We start from the raw sequence: 21,617 nt of genomic DNA on the forward strand, positions 1-21,617 counted from the left end.
AGAAGGTGAAGGAGATTAATTTCACCCAGGATCTGTTCGAGGCAGCCAGACATACCTACGCATTGTGATCGCGATGGGTTGAATGAAGACCTCCTTCAACAGCCTTAAAGGATACCAAGACTGATTAATTAAAAATAAAGGTGAAGAATTTAACTAGAGAGCTGCTTAAAAACGTCGCTCATTCTTCTCCCTTACGAAATTTCTCCTAAATTGGTTGAAAAACTAACCCGTTGGAATTTCTGGGAAATAAAGGTAATTACAAGAGCCTCGGAGCGGCGCTCAGAGCACAAACTTTAAGGTACTTGTATTCAGTAACCAGCGCGTTAGGTTTAGAAAAGCCGTTTAACGGAGCTATCCTCCTTAATCTCTTTTTCAAAGCTGCTCCGTACCGCGCGTGCCATAATGGTTATTTACCAACAATAATTTCAAACGGATCGATCGCCTGAATTTACTTGTTAAATAGACTCAACGATTATTCGATCTTTCGAAATCTTCGCAGCACTGGCCGTTCTTACGTTGACAATTTTGCGATTAGATCATCTTACAATGCGAGCAACAAATTCGACACATTGTTATAGCGAAACTTTTTGCAAAAAAGAAACAAGAGTTTTCTTCCGTTTCTCATTTTCCAGTAATTTTCATTCGCTGGATCTACAATCACGTATCATTCGTACTTAACTCTAAATCATATTCATGACACGTTATAATATATCAATAGCTATCGTAATAAGAACGATAAATTTTCCTCTTAGAGGCGAACAAAATGAAGAATTCTAGAAAGAAGGAGCAAAAATTTTCACGGGAACATTCAAGTAAGTGGAGTTAGCGTTTCTGGACGGTGCACAAGTCGAGTCAGATTAATTTCCTCCGGATCCAACGCAGTCAGACGTATCCGACGCGTTCTGATCGACCGGTGAATGGAGCGGTCACGCGGTTTATCTTGGCCGGCGAAGGACACCGCGACGTTGACGATTAATCGCACGGTCGAACAATGGAAAGTAACCCGACGGTTTAATCTGCGTCTCGAATGAATTAATCGGGGCGGACAGGCGGTGCTTGGTACTGTTTCCGGTTGCTAGGCGACACAACCTCACGCCGGCTCCGTGAAACGCCAGTGTTTCAACGCCGTTGGTCCGAATGGCGTCTAAGAGCTTTCTAATTCTAAGCTGCCTAATCTGAACGCCACTTCTGATTTGTCCCCGGGCGATTAAACGTTTCCCGTGCCTGCCCCGTCGCATGTTTTTGCCCTGCAGCGAGCGCTACTGCGATCGATCGCGAGAAAACCAGAGAAAAACTGGAAGAATGAATATCCGGCGTTGACGTATCGCTGGATGTTCGCCGGTAACGCGTGCTACGAAGTTTTAGCGCCCGCCGTAACTCGCTGGTTATGGTTTTTCAGAGCTTGGGTCAAGCGCCGAAACGTCGTTGCGGACGGAGATTTTCATTCCTACTTTTTTGTCACTGCCTTTTTCCCCTTTTTCTTCTTTCGCTACGGTAAACGAGGATTTTTCAAGAGAATCGCTTTTAGAGAGTGGAATGTTAAGGTGGAAAGGTCGTGCTTGATTTTTTAGATTTCTGTGTAGGTATGGTCATTAAAGTAATGAGGATTGACTATGTAGAAACTCGTTCTGACTTCGAAATTAACTTTAAATGGCAGGCAGATGCTCCCAGACTAACGCAGCTAGTGGATATACGGTTAGCTCGGTCCAACACTGAAACTTCGTTATGTATAGGTTTGGAGGATAAATTCTGAATAAAACTTAAGATATTTCCATTAAAGACATTTTTATTGAAAAAGAAATAAGATTTATGTGTATGATGTATACAGAATTATGTATACACAGGAAAGCTCTATTTATTGCTACTTGACCTACTAGTTCTAATAAAATTCTTATATTATTATATTATGACCTATGTATTTTACATTATATTTTTAGCCTTAAGTCGTTGTACACGATATTGATAGAATATTGATTCTTTTAGGGGCCACTCGAACGAACGTTGATTCAATGTTCGAGAATTAATCTCAGCCAATCTGAGCTACATATCCGATTTTTGAATGATACGATACTCGTAATTGAAGAAAGAAACGGTCACTATGAAAGGGTTAGTCGTGACTTGGATCAACTTGTCATATCACGGAGAACGATATCCAAAACGAAACTGTAAAAAAACATGCAGCTTTTTAGGGTGCCATAAATTAGACTGTCGCAGATACTGTATCGGTCACTAGGGGCTGATTATTTTGTAACCACGATACAAAGAAGGTCATTCCTTGTCGAGCCATCCATGAGAACTATACGGAACATTAAAAAACTGTAGATTCTATTCTACCTTTACCTTATAAATTTTCACTAAGCTTTAACGCCAAAAAGCTAGTCGCAGTAGCTTTAAAACTCTTGATACGTATTTCCAGGGACAGCGCGAATAGTCGATCGGTGCAATAGGTCAAACAGGGGTAGGGGGAATCTCATCGGACGAGGCCTCGTTAAAAACGCATAACTCTGTCTAGGCGGAAGCCGAAAGAACGTAAATTCCATAGGCAGTCCGCAGGGAAGAAAGATAGGGAGCTTATTCGGAGGAAACGTCTGGCGAAAAAATCGTACGGAAGTTGCGGACCATGGAAGACGAAAGTCGACGTCGACTGGAAACGAAAATCGGAAAGGTGGCGGGGTAGAGGGTATGGTAGAGGCGTGTGGAAAAGGCAGGAGAAAATTCGGTCGGCCACAATTCCACGGGTTACTTCCAGCACATATTTTCAGGTTAATGACAATTATTATCCGGGCCGGACACGCGCTGCTGTCTGCTGGCCGCAGTTTCCGCAGATAATTGCATTATTTATATGGCAGTGGGTGGATCCGGTCAGTTTCTCCTTTTGGAAAACGCCGGAGCTTTTTCGTCGTTTTCGTGGCAGGAGGACACACGCGAACGCTGCACCACCATCATTCGAAACGCGTACCACAGAAAGAGAGGAAATGACAGAACAGCTTTACGGTAGAATGAACTGGACGTTTCACGCGAGGCTACGTGTTGGTCGAAATGTCGAATGTGGCTTCCGGATTTATTATTCTTTCCCAGTCAACCGTGGGTCGAAATAATATTGGCTGACTCTGGCCGTTGTTTGCTTAATTCCCGTGGTATCGCGCCGGCCTGTTTGATCGTCGCGCTACGCTACTCTCGAATGATAATTCTCGCTCCGTTAAATTTCATTGACTGGTGACATAGAATTCGTACCATCACAGCTCACTCGTTTCTTGTTCCCTTCCTTAGTTTGATTATGGAAAATTGGGATAGGAAGTTTCCCCACTGACAAGTATCGTAGGTTTAGAAAATCTTTCGGATGAATTCGAATTTTCTAATTATTTCTCTATGAATATTAATTCTGTTCATATTCAACGGGACCACATTCTGTTATTCATAGAAGCTTCCTTAAATTAGAGAAAAATGTATGTACGAGTTTCCGTTTCAATTGTAAGATAAAATTTTCTTGAATCATTGAAAGATTTCTTGTCGGTTACGAAGCTAGATCGAGACATAGAAAATTCGAAAAGTACACAAGTGATCGATTACAAAATCGACGAAAGATGGTTTAATTGAAAATCGTGAATTTCCAAAGTTGGCTGGTCCATCCGGCGTCAATAGGAGCGATAAACAATTAAGCCAGCTACGATCTCATACTATCGGTTCTCATTAAACGTTACGCGAACAATACGCAAAGGCATCGACGTGGTCCACCGGTGTAATGTAACCTAATTAAGCTGACAATAGATAACCAGGTTGCATGGGACCGTGCGCTCGCGATTCCAATGGATATCCCAAAGGAGAAGATAAGACCTTTGAAATATCGACAGCGGCTGAAGGGTGTATAGAGGTCGAGACAGAGAGATAATCCTCTGGAGTAGTTCCCGCCACGGAGCTTAACCAGTCAAGGATAATCACCGTAAGGCACCTCCTATATCCACGTAAAACGGTATCGACGTCGGCGATCGTCTCGAATTTCAACGAGGCCGCAATAAAGATTCGTCAGACGCTTACCCCGGGAGTCCTCGATGAACCGAATTCAGCGGCTTTTTCCTTTTGCCCTTTTCCGTTTTCTTCGTCCCTACCTCGCTCCAGGAGGGTTTGGGATCCCGTCGAGAGATTACAATCCGCGAACCGACCAGGGAATTTCTCTCTGGATTTGACGCCACCGAAAATTGAAGTCGCCTGAGACGCGCGAAGGGCTACGCGGTGACTGCCTTTTCTTTACTAAAATGTGCACTTTAGAAAATGGCAAGGTTCTCTTGATGAGGAAACAACATCCCTTGTTTCTGTTATTTAAACTTTAATCTGGGAAAGACGAATTGACTTATTAACATATCTGCGGACTTTTACACATTTCTGAGAAATTTGGAAGTGAAAAATGCACGGATTTCGCACGTAATATGCAAAAATATATAGAATATACAGGGTATAGTACTCGTTATAATATTTAATAAAACAATTTTCTACATAGTTTCTGTTTTATTAAATATCTCCAGAAAGACACGAATTTGCGTAAATATTCACAATTTACTTATTACGTTTGTATGTTTTAACTTACACGAGTTGCTATTGTTAGAGGTCCACTGCTATTTCACGTATTGTGTCATTTGTAATAACATGTTAATTTGCATCTAGTGACATAAACTTATGTGTCATAAGGGTCGCATACTGTTCGTTTAATGACATATGCGAATGCGTTATGGATCTTATTTGAAGAAATTTTGAATTGAAAAAAGGATTTTGATCTAGTACAAGTGGTCAGTATAATTTTTACTATTAAATAAGCTCAAACCGCTTTCGATTTTGATCCTTCTACAGTTACCTTTGCATTTATAAACTGTAAGCGTAAATTCCGTTTTTCGATACCCTATATTATTTTTATCGATATTTTTCATTCACTTCCTTTCCTGATATTGTATAATATGTATGTAACATATGACAGAGTACACGTTACAATATTTTCTTTCTCTCCCATTTCTATATTCGAAACAATATTATGATAGTAAATTTAAAAGAGTGCGTTGAGGAATAGAAATTTCCAAAATTCATAAATCATTAACGTACATGTTAAATGATGTAATTCACGAATGTCATTAATTTCATTTCAGCAATGATAACTTCAATTATCGTTGATCATGACCTATATGCGGACGAATAACCGGTGAAGGTTAATTCCCACATAATTAACCAAAGTGTCTAATTACAGTTGATACACGCTATACTTCAAAATGTGATATGTGTCAAATAAAAAAGAAAAAAAATTCCGATTCCATTTAAGTAGTAGTTTGAAATATTTGATAAATTGTTCACACGCAGCGGTACAAAGGCAACACGCTAATCGCAACCGATTGGTGGAATCGATTTTGTGAAAGCCAGGAAATTTCGCGGGATGAGAAGCTGTGCTGGAACGCGGCGAGGGTTTTAGTATAGGGGAGTTAACGGTTTCTGAATTCCCACAGGTTGGAACTGCGAAATCAGGCGTCGGGAGAATCCTCTAATCAGCAGCTTATCGACACTTTTCAATATGCACACGGGTGGTCCTCTGTCGCCCCGTACGAAATAAAGATTTAATTCGATTGCCGATAATTAGTTATCTGGCGTTTCAGTGGGCCACTAATAACTGGATTTAGCGTAGAAAGCCGGCGAATTAGCAACTCGTCGAAAAGCCGTAATTACCAGCGATCGTAATGCTTGTGGAAAGCAGGATTTCAAATACGCTTCGGTAACAAATCTGTAAATTACGCACGCGCGCAATCCGCTATTTTCTGCTCTACTTTACTTGTCAAAATTTCACCTGTCCAAGGTGTAACGTTCTCGGATGTTGCAAGCAACGTTTCCCATAGCTTTCGTAGCGCAACGACACGACGCGACGCTTTAAAGCCTTTTCCATCCTAGACGACATGGGAGGCAAAGGATGAATAAGGAGAGAAGAAGGACGAGGCGAAGTAAGAAAACGAGTGAGCGGATTTTAAACCGTCGAAATCTGGGAAAGTGTCGTTAAGCCGTGGATTAATCTATCCATAAAGGTTCGCCACGGAGCGGCCGCATTACCTGGCCCGGGTACAGATATGCAAACGAGCTCATGCTTCGCTTATCGTACGCTTATCGATTTTCGCAACGTGTTTAATGCCGGTTGTCGGTAATAAAGTCGAAAGATCGATGCCGGGAGAACCAACTTTCGCCGCAAAACTACCTCCTGGTTTAATCGTAATAAACACCAGCTTCGTTTCAGGCGGTCGAAACGGAAACAACCAACTCGGCGAATGAAGTTACACATGCCGCTATTTTGATTCAGTTTCGCGTTGATACATATATACACAGAGTTTCTGTTAAACGTTGATAACGTCAATCGAATCGTAGTCGTGTAACGTGTGTGTGTGTGTACGCGTTAACTATTATTTGGCGTGTAACCCGGTCATTCGACCTCGCGTACGCTCGAGCAGGAAATCGATCGAGCGCGACAAGATTTATTCCGACATCAGCGTTGCCGATTACGACCATTGATCCTTTTTTTTCTTCTACGAAAAAACCTTGCTCCTTCTTTCTTCTTACCTTTTTCTATTTTTCTTTTTTTACTTTGACCGAACAGAAGTGGCCAAATAATTCGTGGTGAGACTGCATCATATTTCACGTGGCTCTCGATTCAGAGACGGCCGCCGGCTAGAAGAATTTATTAAATCGGCCAAATTTATATCCTCCCGGCGAATTTTTCAACCAGCTCGTAAGACTGTATTTTCATCGCGCGCAAAATTGATTTCGCGCCCGCCGAAGGCGCCAGAATTGGCCTGCTACCCTTTGAACAGAGAGAAAGTGGCCTGCGCACTCCATTCGCTAAAGTAGGCATTTAATCGCAGCGAATAAATTTAACCCGCCTTAATAAATCTTCCGACGTCAGACCAGCCCCGATCGTCTCGCGTTTTTTTGAACTATGCACGGAGGAGTGAGCGCGCGCGCTATCACGCTTTCACTCACGAGCCACCCTTCTGCGCTCGCCCTCGGTAGGACCAGCCGTTACCTTTTCCCACATCCGCGAATATATTCCGCGTCCCTGGCCACTCCTCCCCCGTTTCTTTTTTCTCTTATTTCCGTCGACCGTGAAATTGCTTGTCCTATGCGACTCTCGTCGCTCCCTCGTCGCCTTCTTTCCCCATTCATCTTCGCGCGGCGGTTCGTTCTTTTAAATCATCTCGAAAGGCGTCTGGACGCATTGCCGGAGCACCGTGCATAATTAAAAGTTCTCGTTTACCTAACAGCTCGGCAGAGACCGAGGTATCCGGAATGTAGATCTTGTGTCAATAAATTTATGAGTCGATCCGTGTCCTCTAATTATCACGAACGATTTATCTACCATTAATTTCTCTCAAATATTTAGATGCTAAAGTTCGAGACTGTTTTTGGTTCGAGAAGAAACCGTAATTGATCCATCAAAAGATTTTTTTTCGATAAGATTGCATTAGACGGTAAGTGAAATTCTATTCAATAAGTATACCTAACACAGTATGTTTCTACATAATATTTTCAATGATGAGAAATCGAAAGCTTGCAATCTTTAGGGACTTGAACGAAACAGCTGATAGCTTTAGGAAAAAAATGGAGGTACATTCGTACGATCATACGTTATTCAATAAAATATTACCTAACTGTATGAAAATACTCTTTAAAGACTATTTTTTGTTAATATAGCTACGAACTTTCTGAACAACTCAATACGTTCAGAAACGAAAATAAGTTGTATAATTGTATTGTTTTCATAGCGTGGTACGTTTCCTCTGCTCAAAGTTTATTAGTATTTATTCTTTCGTATGAAGGAACAACTATCGACGTCCGATTAGAAATTATAGCTTATCGTTCTCCGATTGCTTTGAGAAGCAACGATCTTTGCAAGAAGCGCAACACGATCGTCGAAAGACACAAGTATATTCGCGTGAAAACAAACAGACGAAGTGGAATGATTCATAGTAGTTATCCGTAGTAAGGATAGCCAAGTGGAATAGGTCTGTCTTTTCGGTGGCAGTGGGCCTCCCGAGGATCGAGCCAATCAGGATCTTTATAATTAAGTTTTCTGTCTAATCTTCACGATGGCCGATTAACCAACGTTCCTTCTACTCTGTATTTCCCCTCTCCATAAACATGGCAATAGTACAATTTCTGGAATTAAGCCGACTGACCTCGGCCAGGTATCGCGCAAGCAAGGGGCTCGTTGATGGAAGCGGCAAATCTCTCAGGGATTTCTGACAAGGATCAGGACGTTTGCCTGTTTCCTTTTCTTCTTTTCTTTCGTTTTCTTCTCAGTCACCTTAATCCGTGTCCGTGCCAACCTCCCTCGACTAGAAAGACGTATAGAGAGCCAATCCTCTCCGCGAAAACGTCTCGTATTTTCGATAATAGCGATGTTTCTTCTGTTCTTTTGGATCGCTGTCATTTTAGTTGACTATTCGCTAGCATTGCAATCAGCAATTAATCAAGTGTGATGACATTCATACATAATATAATGGCAGATACACATAATGACAATTATTTTTACAGACATGAATTTTATTTAAATACAAGGCATGTGTATGCGCTTAATTATAATACTTATTGCAAATTTTTGTGACATTAGAGAGTGATTTGAGTATATATATCGGTTATTCTATATGTAGGTATTAGCTCTCATTTTACATTTTCCATCGCTAAAATCAGATACTAATTGCCAAATACAATTTTGTAATTATAGAATAATCACAACATTAATTACGAAATAATTAATATCTGAAGCACACAGCGAAAGCAACGTTTCACTATAATTGAAAATTATTGTGTTATCCACTGTACACTTCTAGATTTGATACAGACAAAGTTTTATCTTTTTATTCTAATAAAATTTATTTCGAATATCATAAATAGTATACCTCCTCTCACAATCATAAAATTAGACCACGAAAATTTGTACTATGGGACGAAACAATCATACCTCAAGTACATTCATACATATGCATAGTATCATGTGACGAAAAACATCAAACAAGACCCTACGTGATACAAACATCAAACCGGTAATATAAGTACAAATTCTTAACACACGTAATAAGCACCTTTTATATACCGATAATCCTTTTCACCACTGATTTTCCTCAAACCGTCTACTTGGCAGTATCAGGTCAATAACGATAAAAAGTTCCTTTCGAACAACAAAAGTGCCGGATATACGTATCCCGTTGGAAAACGATTTCGCGACATTTAAACAATCCAATATCGGCGAGCACGGATACGAAATATTTCCAACGATCAGGGGAGAGCACTCGACGATAGCGATCCGATTGAAAAGGAGCCCGGCGAACATTCTCTATGTTACTTTCATAAGCGTCATCTGTGTCCCCATTGTTCCCCGACACATTGTTTCATCAGACCACGCGTACAAGTAATATACGATCACAGTGAAACGGGTCAATGGTTCGTCGTACAATATCCTTTCGTCTCGTCGAAACGAAATTAACGAGATGCTTTCGATACAGTTGATCGACGACAAACCAGCCACTTAATGAACGATCAATGAGGTGGTTTGTGGCGAGATTAGGAGTTGGGGAAGGCCAAAGTCGTCTTCTCCGCGTCGCGATTCAGCGTATCACGTAAATGACATTAATTTGTTATTCAAAGGGGAGCGGGATAAAGAATGCAGTTATGTTGGTCGTACCCGACGATGAAATTATATCCATTAAGTCTAAGGAATTTTTCATGCGGCCGAGTTCTTTACCCTGGCGTCAGCTGCAGGATAACCTCGAAGGCGGTTTGAAAGAAATGGGAAGGAGCTGAGAAAATGAAGGCCGTAGACGCGAGACTTACGATGTTTAAAATTTGTGCAAACGTGTCAGGTACCTTGCATTATATCGCGATGTGAGAAAAAGTAGAGTCCTCGAATTTGGTTGTCAACACTTTGTGGACAAAATGAATCGTTTATTTCCACGCTTAATTTTTCACCATCTCAGGCTTCTTATAATTTTAACAAAATTCTATTAGATTTTCTATTATATTACGCAACTAATTTTTCAGCTAAGTGTTTGAAAGCTTTGTCAAGAGAAATAAAATATTCGTATTTTCGATAAAGATTCACTTTGAAAAATTTTGCTTCGAGGAAGATAAAAATAGCACCATGAACAATTAGATGTTCTTAATATTCAATTTACTCTTATGTTCTACGTATGTTGTAGTTCTTTCCCCATGTAAAACTAACCAGAAAACGAAGTGATTTTTAAAATCAATTTTCTACGAATGTTTGTGTCACGCATAGATTAACAATTACAAGACGCTTCACTCTATATTCGGAAAAATCATTATTTAGGCGCTAAAAGATAAAGAAATAAAGCGCGAGAAGATCGTGATGGTTATGAGATTACGTCATTCACATTTGACTTAATTTGTCTTATAAATTGTTCTTCATTCTACGCGTTTGATTTGGCACCGCGGCTAACGAGTTTATGCAATATTTATTTTTGGTCCACTCAAAAACTGTTCCAGCTTCGTTTTAACGAATTCCGTCTTCGTTTGAATAATGTATTTCGATATTTGCTTTTTTTTGTACCGTGCCCGGCTTACCGTGTACTAATTGCTCGATTATGAAGAAAGTAATCGATAGCTGAACGAGCGTATTTGTTGACTCATGCCTATAACTTGGTAGAGTTGGTGTTTATCGAGGTAGGAGCGTCTATTCACGGGGATCGGACAAAGAAGCCTGATAACACGACCTTATCCCGGTGACAAGTGGATCGAGCTTAAATGCTCTGTGTAGCTAGTGAAAACAAACCCGAGTCCTTCAATCGAACAAAGGGCACCCACACGTACTACCTTCTGATCGTATATCGCGCGGTAAGCCCCGACTTGGGCAAAACTTAATCGCAATCGCTGGTTTCGATCGGACAAAGCCTTCTTCTGATCGGAAACTTTGTCTGTTTTATGACTTTGCTCGAAAAATTACGCAACGCGAAATTCTCTTTGTAAGCAGAAAAATTGGAAACGCTATGAAGGGTAGTTAGGAAGGAACAAAATTAATTCGAAACTGCAGGTGAAAATACAAAATTTTGAACATTGGGAAGTCGAACTGATGTCAAGGAAATGATGCTGCGTGACAGACAAGTAAAAGAACGGTACTTTTTAGTTAGGAGAATGTGAATTACACGCGGAATATTGTGAAAAAGAAGTAATAGGCGCTAGAGTAATTTATTTCGGCGTTTACAGCTATCGCGTGATGGAGCCGCGATCGTAAATACTAGCTACGGTAAAAACGATAACAAAAAGAAGAACAAAAAGAAGGAAGTGATATGTAACCTACAAAGAAATAACTTTGCCTAATCCTGTACATTTTTTACCATTCATTCTCCCTTTAAATCGGTAAAGCTGATAAACTTTGAAAATCCCGTAGGCATTCGAATAAGAAACAGTCTACACTACTGTTCAAAAATATATAGAAACATGGTTATTTTGCATAAGATACATTTTGAATTTCTACGTCGTTTAGAAGTTTAACTTCTTGATTGTAGTCCGAGTAACGATTCAATTATAGTTAATGTCAAGAAAGCTTAAACGAGTGTAACGATATTACGCAGATTATACGAGCGGCTGCGAATGAATTATTCGAGGAAATCGATTGGTCCCCCGTAGTAGCACGAAGATTGATAGTCCGCCCAGTTCGACGGACGTGAATATAGCAGAGGATTACTTTCCCGTCGACAGTTCATTAAACCTCACAGAAATAAAACTCTCGGTGAAAATTTAAGGAAATTTTGTTCTTTTTACGCGAAAAATCCCAATTCTCTCCCGTCTTTTTTTTTTTTCTTTTGACAGTCAATGTTTGGGCCATTCACATATCCGTAACGACGTGATCCTCTGATCATGTGATCGTGATCACCCATGGTATATTTCCCGATTTTCCATACCATTGGTTCCAATACTGTACAAAACCAGAAGAAAGTCTTCCGAGACTAACAAGAATGAAATATGAGGAAAACGAGGTCTTCTGTTTGAGGAGAGCGTAACAAAATTAGCAAAAATGTAGAATCGAAATGTAAATCGAAGAGCTGTGCTGTTAACTGGATTAGGATTTCCTGCGTTTAAAACGGTCCACTTTCGCCAAGTCGGACAAAAAATCTCAACGTCCACATTTGTGTTGCTGGTTAAGCTACTCGTTTTCGGAAGTAGTTGTCCGAAAAAACTGTCAAGTGTTACTCTATTTTGTTTTGTTTTTCGTTACAATTAGAAAATAAAGTCAGTGAAAAGCATTCAATTTGTACTAACTATTAAGTGTTTCAATATTAAGAGTGTTTATTTTAAAGCCTCATTACATTAATATTTTTTATAGGAGAAAAATGAATATTCTCCTTCCTCCCTCCCCCATGCAATGCTATATGTACATAGATGGTTTTATATATAAATCTAATTAAATGGTTCTATCAATTCTAGCGAAAACAATCGACCGGACATTCATTTCATCAAGAGCTATCCTTTTCAGCTTTGCATAGGATCCATCTATAAAAATATAAATTTGTACAAACATCTGCACTCTAGTTTCTCTCTAATAACACTTCGAAATTGAAACAAATTTTTCCCTGATCACGTTCCTCTGTTTAAACTCGTAAAAACGTAAAATCACATAAATATTCAGAATGTATTTTAATAAAATTTAATACTGTCATGGAAATATTGTATCCAATATCGCGTTATCCGATGAACCATTATGAGCAACGTAGAGACCAATTGAGATTTAATTATTAAGCTGGAATGGGACCAGCGGAGGCGGACTTCGACGGACTTCGCACGTACGACCATTCATTTCGCCGAACGGGAATGGCAGTCGCATCGTAGAAAGAGAAAGAACGGTATCTTGTGAACAGAAGGGAACGAGAGGGTCAGAGGTAGGGGGAAGATAAAACGGAGGTTCAGAGGGGACGGAATTCTTAATCAAGTTTCTTTTCCGATCCTCTTATCCTCGTTCAACGGGGCCAGACAAAGCCGTGAGAGTGAAGAGAAGTTATAGGAAATAATATATCAGCCGGGTGTCGTTATGGTCGCCGAATATTGAAGTTTCGCCCGCGAACCACTTCGCCTTGCCGCTCTAGCTGGCAGGCCCTTTCAGAAAACTATCGTAATACCTCATAGAACTTGGAAAATATTAGTTTTATAATAAAGTTCGAACAAACTTCCTTCTTCGCCTTCCGTTCTCATCCCCCTCTCACTCTCTTTTTCCTTCTCTTCCTGCCTCTTATCCCTTTGACTCTCCCTCTCACCCCTTCTCGCGCAACCACGCGGAGTTTCCATCGGAGCCACAGACGGTCTGCAGTCATTTCGTCCGTGGATTATTAATCTTTGAGGAAATCAAGCGCCGTTTTGACGAAGAATTCCTCACAATGCTATGTCCCGACGACGATTCTCTGCAATGGCGAGCCACACCGCAACGTCGAAACTTTCTCCAGCGATAAACGGCTCCGTGAGTTTCGAATTAAAAATCCGTCGTCCCGTGGGACCAAGAAAGCGGTCGTTATTCTCTACCGACCAGTTACTTCTTAGCGGGAATCTTCTTAAAATTTTTTAACCATAGAACAGAATCACCGAGATGCAGGTTTGTAACTCGAATAAAAGGATGTTTTATTTCTTGGATGTAGTAATATGTACTTTGGTTTTCATATCTTTGTTATTTGTGCATCTTCCTACATTTTTATATTCTATAATAAAAATTGTTCTTAAACGTTGAATTTTCTACGAGATAAAAATGTTTAATGATGGCAATTGTTACAGTTTGTTTCAAATAGGCTGGTAACTCGATTAGACTACAATTTATAAAGTTTGGTTAGATTAAAGCTTACAAAACTTTTTGCAGGGAAAACATTTTCAATACTGTAAATCACTTTAAACGCGCTGGAAGGATATTTTAAATAAGAAAACTGAGAAATTCAACAACAACGAAAAAATTGCATTACTGAAAAACACAGATGGAAGACAATCATAAGTAACGATGAATACTACATTTTTAAAATTAATCGGTAAAAATTTTAATTAGAACAAGTAACTCCGTTCTTTTCCAAAGAATAAGTTGGACGAAACTTCTCGGTCAATAATATCACGACTTATAGTAGTTACTGATAATATCTTTGCATATAATATAGGTTTATTCCTTTATTGCCAACAAGTTCACAAGTACTTTTAATCAAGTTATTGCTGAGGCGGTCTTCGGGAAATTGAAAGATATTTAAAACCGCAAAGAAGGCGGATTTAACAGGGAATCCTATTAGAGGACTGATTTACGAGCTATGTAATTTAAAACTATTTACGTAGCGTTACCACGACGGACTGGTGGCTATTACATTGAGTCGCAAAACTGTAAAAGAAAGAAAAAGAGAAAAAAACAAAAGGGCGTCAGAGATGAAAATCGAAGCGCTACTTTTCGCGCCGTAGATCCAGCTTCCATTGTCTTCCTTTTTCAAAGGCTCAAACTAATTTTCTTCCTTGCCCAACCCCCTGCTGCTATGGCCTCGTCACTCTGTTCCAACCACTGCTTCTTTCTCTTTTCTTCATCTACCTTTCGTCCATTTTTTGCACATACATTCGCCACCTTCATTTGGCGACGCGGTCCACAATAAAAAAAAAAGTACGAACGAAGAACCACCGGAATGAGAGATTAATAATACAAACGCGTCACCGTTATTCTTCATGATCGACACTCACGGTTCATTCGTCACCGTAAACGATTCATAAAAGGTGCACATGTTTAATACAGCCTGCCTTATTTATTTCTTTTTTTTTTATCTTTCATTTGCAAAAGAATTGAAAGTTACAAGCGTCGACGACTAAAGTGTAAAACTTGGAACAACTAAATTATAAACGAAAGAAATTAAAATGAAAGATATGTGAAAAAACATATCGTCGACGATAAAAATTAAACAGTTGTGCAACTGAAGTCTATAGTTTATAATTTGTCGCTTATCAAACTATGTATGGTAACAGCGTAGTTAGACAACCAACGGAATAAACTTTTGCAATAACATTCTTTCTGTTCCCATCGTTTTTCCCTCTAACAATATAATACAAGACGAACAAGCTTTTATATCCACATATTTTACAAAAAATCAATTTTACGAAAACTTACGTACTGTTTGTTCTAACAATTCTGGCAATTCCAATATCGAACAACATTTTCTGACAGGATTTATTAAATAAAAGGAACTACAGGACAAAATTACTTACGTTGAAAAGACTCGTGCCGATCGTAGTGTTTGCGACACTACAGAGATCACGCCAAAGAGCAGGACAAAGACGCGTGCGGCAAATTGAATTAAACCGGCGTTACTTACAACGCGCCGCGGAGTGGTGTAGATTTACGCGCGGGCTTCGACGAAAGTTATGGTAACGACCGAGTTCTCTTCTCGCAAATTGGCACGAGGAAAGCTATCGGTAAAACCGAACCAGTTAGTCGCGACCGGGATGAGAAAATGGCTAGAGAGAAGGGTAAACAGAAAGGATGGCGAAAGACTTTTCCTCGCCTTTCCCTTTCTTCCTTTTCCCAACTTTTCTCGCAGCTCCCTTCGTTCGGTCCAATTTCCTTCTGCACATTTTCCTGCATTCCCGTGCGCAAACCTCGCGAGTGGTCATTCGATATACGTGCCACTCGGAAATGTCGATAGCGAATTTCTCCGTGGAAAATCGGTGGAACCAGAGGGAACTGGGGATAAGTGTGAGCGTGGGGGCCTTCCTTTCGTACGTGAACAGAGAATGAGACAGAAGGGGAGGGTAGAGTGGTCGAAGAGCGAGCTATAGAGGGAAAAGAAACAGGAAGAAGCGAAGTAAGAGAAAAAGAGGCACACAGGGATGCGGGAAGGACGGGAGAAGATAACAGGACCGGGAGAAGCGAGGGAGAACAAAGGGTGCTTATCGACACCGCAGTTCTTATCCCTAGTAACTCCTTTTATTTTATCCGTTTCCGTTTCCCGAGCTACTGGGCTAAAGCCTCGAACTCGTAGCTTGTATCTGAAAGATAATCAGACTCTGAGACGTACTCGAATGCAGACGGCAATTTTAGGCCGCGTCCCTTGTCCCTCTTGTGTCGTTTTCTCAAACCAAACGAACGAAAATATCATTGTAAAACAAAAACAAACGAAAATAAGAAAGGTGGAGAGAGGAAATTAACTGAAAGACGACAGAATATTAATTGGCAATAAGGGAGAAGCGCTGAAAGTTGGGAGTTTGGACGTTGGAAGTTCTTAACGTTTCAAGTCCATCGGTTTCGACCAGATTAATTTCCTTTGAGAGTCGCATGGTACGAAGCAGGCCGCTGTTATCGGGTGGAAAGTGTAGTATCAATATTTAAACGACTTACTGAGTTTCGATGACGTAGTACAGGATAGGGTTGTTATGAGAATTACGGCTCGCCACCCAAGACAGACGCACGGACCTCGACGTGAAGTTCGATATAAGAGGACGGTCCGGCGGATCCGGCACATCTGAAAACAAATTTCCAAGTCTCAGCAATTTAAACAGTTTTATGGCTACTGATGTTTTTCTTACATAGCTTACACAGCTGTATTTCTCGTAATAACATTTGAAGTTTTAACAATCAAACGAAGCGTATTGCAGTTTACTTTAACTTTCTTAAGTGTTGAGTTAAGGGATAAAGATAGAACAAGTTTCAAAGCGTCACGACTATTAGTTTTCCTGTATTTCCTGTACTTAAAGAAATTTAGGCGAGTTTGGCAGAGATACTACAAGATCGTTCATTATTATTAAACCGTAGATATTTACGCGTTTGCGACAATTGTAAATATGCGAACAAGTACAAAGATAAACATCAATATACAAAATATACATATATTCCAACATTTTAGGGGCTAAAATGCTTTTTTCCAAGTCTCGCTCTTTCTTCAATGCCTGTAAACATATGAATTTGCATAAACATCCGCAGTCTAATCGTTATTAATATATTTCATACAAAGTAGAATTATGTATTTTAACATGGCGTTGAATATTTTTGTTTCTTTACTATTGTTTAGAGCTTCTTTCAAAATGAATTTGGAAAATCGCCACTTGGATTGTTGGGAAAATAATTCGCGCGAGAGTTGGAAGGTTGGAAAGTCTCCCCTTTAACTCGCTGGTTGGGGCATTTTATCGTGGTTTACAAAGAGAACAAGCTTTCGAAGGAGTCATGGTCTGAAACACCGATCACGCCCGTTGCTGTAACCAGCGTCGGATAAGAGTCAGGCATTTAATATGCACTGCCATGCGAGCCACGGAGATATAACAGTGCGCGCACGTCGCATAAGATCATAAATGAGAACGGAGGGCGCGCAACCCTTGCACGATGGAGTCGTCATCCTCCCCTGACCTCGGTCGTTCGTGCGTTCTAACGTTTTGCAGCGGGACGAGAAGCTGGTCACAGTTAACTTCCAGCAATTAATCGCCCATTGTAAATGCAGCTACGATAAACGTTTCCCCGTTTCTCTCTATCTATTCTCGCGCAGATTTTAATTCGCGCACGTCGCTTCGTTTAAATTTTATCGAGTAATTTCGAATTGTCCCTGATTGATCTACACTATGGAATAGGTTTAATTTGATAAAAAGAACGAACTGCATACGATGGATTACTGATTACAATACTATTATGGACTAATACGAGTTTCAGGCGTGTGAAGATAATCTGATTGAAAGGCAACCTGGATTTGTACGTTTATGGTTGTTGTGTTCTCTCTCAAGCTGATCTATAAAAGATTCATTAAGAAATACTACTACATACAATGCAAATTGTAATGTAACATTTATCCTCGCCATTAAATAATACGCGAAATCATGATAGGTTACATCAATGAATTTTCATAAGTTACATTCAATGAACTGATAAAAATACTGCCCACCTTGGAAGACAATAGACGAAGATTTAAAAGCATTAAATCGTATGGTTTAAGAAAAGGTTCGTTAAATATAAAACACTAAAATTCATTAAAATATAGAAAGTGTTTACTGTTGAATGTTTCACTTGCATTCCTTACGTACTGTCAGAACTATCGATTGATTCCAAAGAGGCTACTATAGCTACAATAGTAGTGGAGTAGTACTCCATTTATTACAACAAGAGTTTAGTTACTGTCTAATTAAATGAACTGCCTGTTAAATGAACTTCTGCCTATTAACTCCAACTATTCGAACGTAAACGCCTGTTACATAAACAAAACATCGCAGATATTGAGGAAAATCAGTGAACTCCTGTAACATATACTCCAGTTAGGTAAAAAGGAACATAAGCTTGCTTTTACATCTCCCTCAAAATAATATCAGGTATTCTACCCTCACCTCCAATAATTTCAACAGGCTAATGCACCGATAATAATTAATCAACCAGTCGGAGATAAACGACCAAGTTTATATCCAAAGCCTTTGACGCCCTTCTTTTTTTATCCGATCGACGAACAATTAGGTCGATTCGGAAGGTCCGAAAAAGTGCGCGTTAATTTCGCGGACAGATTAAACGCAATCTTGCATCGAGGCGGTCGCTTCGAATATTCATTCCCTCGTTAATAATTCACGTCACTCGATAACCAGAAGAGGAACCAATAGCTGATATTTCTTTGGTGACACGCGTCATGAAGGCAAACGTGAAACGACCATCTCCAAGAGGAGCGAAAATAAATCCTATTGTTGCGGCTTAACGAACTCGAACTCGATCTCCCGTTCGGCAACGGGAAAAATAATCGCCAGCCGACAGGGCCGAGTCATCGAGTTCGAAAAACGATGCGGGCTCGTTTGCGCAGTCTTATCGAGCGGACATGGAAACGCGAACGGGGCGTGATCGAATCCCTCTTGGACTTATTGGCTGGCCCTTCGGCCTTGTCAGTTTCTCGAACACCCGCTTTTGTTCGCGCGATCGGAACATCGGGCTGGTTAATGGGATGGATTCGAACGGATCGTTTAAAACTACTTACTTCTGATATTTATCGTTTTGTCTTTTTCTTCCGTTGTTTTTTCGCGGCTGAGTTAGAAACATTTAGATTGTGAAACGTCATTTCAGTGTACATTCCTGTTTGAGTACTAGGACGTCAACGAAGAATTAAATATGCTCGAAGAATTATTAGGAAATTATCGACATTTATAAAAATTATTCAAACCATAGATCGTAAGAATCTATATATCGAATGTTATAATAACAATTTCATTAGTCTGTTATTTCTTTTGCCATGTCTATATCTGTTTCAATTCTTCCAAAAATTTTCAAAAATTTAGATCAGAAAACTATGACAGAAAATATCTTGTAGATATTTTCAAAAAATTAAAGATACGTATATCGAATCACAATTTTACACGCGTAGGAAATTCTAATCGGCCAATCGTTTTCCTTGACAATCTAATTGTTTGGTTTCGTATGAGACCAGTAAATGAATACTTGTGAATATTCATGAACTGTAACGTTTTTTCCTTTTTTCAAATATTTTTATTCAACAGAATAATTTTTACAAAGTATACATAACACAATTACTACTGTAAAACTGTAAGGAAATATCAAGAACAGTTTACACAATAGAGTTTTAATCTACTGTCTCCGTAATGAGCTCTTATAGAACAAGATCATAATAACAATAATATAAAACTATTACATTTATTTACGTACATTTGTTTATCCATGAACCGTAATGCGCTATCAGTCGAACCCTGTTTGTTTCTAAATGAACAAATAAATTCTCGAGCAACTTTCGCGTTTCGTTACTTTAGACTAGAGCATATGTACACACAGGAATATTTCTTTAACGCAGAAGGTATACATTGTTTCATACCGTCAATATTTAAGCAAGGGAATGTAATCCTCGAGACAAAGGGAAAATTATTTGTAAACTCGAGATATTACTATCAACATGAACGTTCCCCTTACAAATGGCTCAAAGTTTTAATGAAACGATCTCTCAAACATTTTATAATCCTCAAACATTAAACGAAGGTAAAGTTGAAGAAATGAAAGATTACCAAAGACTGAAGATCACTCCAGGCCAACATTAATCCAAACTGTAGCGATTTTAATTGGCACAAGACACGGTAAATTTCGCAAACAAGAACTGTTACAATAAATTCTCAAGGCGCGTGTCTCCTTCGCACTGGATGGCGTTACAAACGATTTTTCTCAATTAGAATCAACCACGTTACCGGAACTACAGGCGAAATGTGTCTTTTACCCTCGGTAACGAGGATCCGCGGACGCTTGATACCGGAAGTTATATAGGTTAGGTTGCATACCGACGTAACTGCACACAGAGGGACGCCGCGGTTCGTCCTTTGCTATACGCGGAATATAAATTCCACCGAGGCCGTTTACCAAAATTTATGAGTGTCATTTTAAGAACTGTTTTGCCTTGCTCAACCATATGGCTCCACGTAAATATCTCTCACTACGCTTTATCGTTAAAGCTCGCCATCTAACCATTAACCTGCTGCTTCTTCCTCACTTTTTTCTTTCGATCTGGTGTTTATATTTATCAATTTTTAGCCGATCTTGTCAAGATACCGTGAGATATGCAGAAGTTTCTGTTCTTAATACTTTTTTTAAAAGGAATTAAAGCATACGATATTTTCTCATCTTAGGCCTACCCAATAGATTTACGAATTATTCTATGCAATATTCCAGACTTAATTTTTTAGATGCTGAAACTTAGCTGATTCGAATAACTGCGCCTTACCCTATCGGTTATAAAGATATACCGAATAATGGAAGAAATAGTTTAACAAATAAACGCTGTTATATAAAGCGAAAAATCTATCTGGTCGGAAACTTTTGCACGTAGCTGTGATTGGTATCATGGGGTTAACCGTAAAACGAATTAAAGCATCGATGGGATTATGATTTTGCAGCTTTAAGGAGTTAACGAAGCAACCAAACATTATCCGCGTAAATACACCGGAACAAGTTTATTTGCCGAGAAGCGCTTCATTCAATATTGGATGTTATATGTATCAATTCCGTACCTCCGCTCCGTGCCGGTAGTATTTTTGTCTGTGTATCGTATCCCTTAAACGTTAGTTTTCCTCCCTTTCGAGTACGCGATGGACTTTTCCTCAAGCAAATAGCTGATCGGATAAAGTAACGTGCTCCCGGGCTGTTCGATCGAGCCTTATTGAAACTGTTACCGTACCATCTGAGTCTGTATTACGTTCCATGGTTCCCCATGATGTACTTTCTCGATATTGTTTACACATTTCCCGCTACATCCTCCAATTCGCTTCTTTTCTTTAATGTTTGCAAAATATTTATTCAATTGCCGATATGTAATGAAGAGATATAAATATGTAGATATAACGAGCGTTATATGTAAGCTGCATAATTGCCACACACTTGTTGACACATTTCGCGTAAAGATACGTCTTTTTCGTGTTATTATTTAACCGATGATTATTTCTATTCCATAACGTTTTTATTAAATATTTGCATAATATTTTAAGAACATTTCTAGCCCTTATTTGAAGATTAAAGCATTTTCTCAGTTATAGCAATCTTTTTCTAATAATCTTTTTAATTTTAAATCGAATTACAAGATAAGTCTTAATTCAAAGACCGAGGGCCTAATATACCACGAAATTCAGAATTCGCTTCTCGATGTATT

The 21,617-nt window shown here is 39.4% G+C and overlaps 1 protein-coding gene across 4 annotated transcripts in view; it reads right to left on the reverse strand.

Moving 5' to 3' along the window:
- Positions 1–21,617, reverse strand: part of LOC117206828 (tyrosine-protein phosphatase 99A-like) — a 420,696-nt gene that overhangs the window by 72,019 nt on the left and 327,060 nt on the right. For all 4 annotated transcript variants that reach the window (XM_033446516.1, XM_033446514.1, XM_033446517.1 and 1 more), the window contains exon 3: positions 16,364–16,487. In XM_033446516.1, coding sequence (XP_033302407.1) covers positions 16,364–16,487 — 124 coding nt within the window. The remainder of the gene's footprint in view (positions 1–16,363; positions 16,488–21,617) is intronic.

This window comes from Bombus bifarius, unplaced genomic scaffold (genome assembly GCF_011952205.1).
Source record: "Bombus bifarius isolate JDL3187 unplaced genomic scaffold, Bbif_JDL3187 scf7180000008008, whole genome shotgun sequence".
Taxonomy (NCBI): Eukaryota; Metazoa; Arthropoda; class Insecta; order Hymenoptera; family Apidae; genus Bombus; species Bombus bifarius.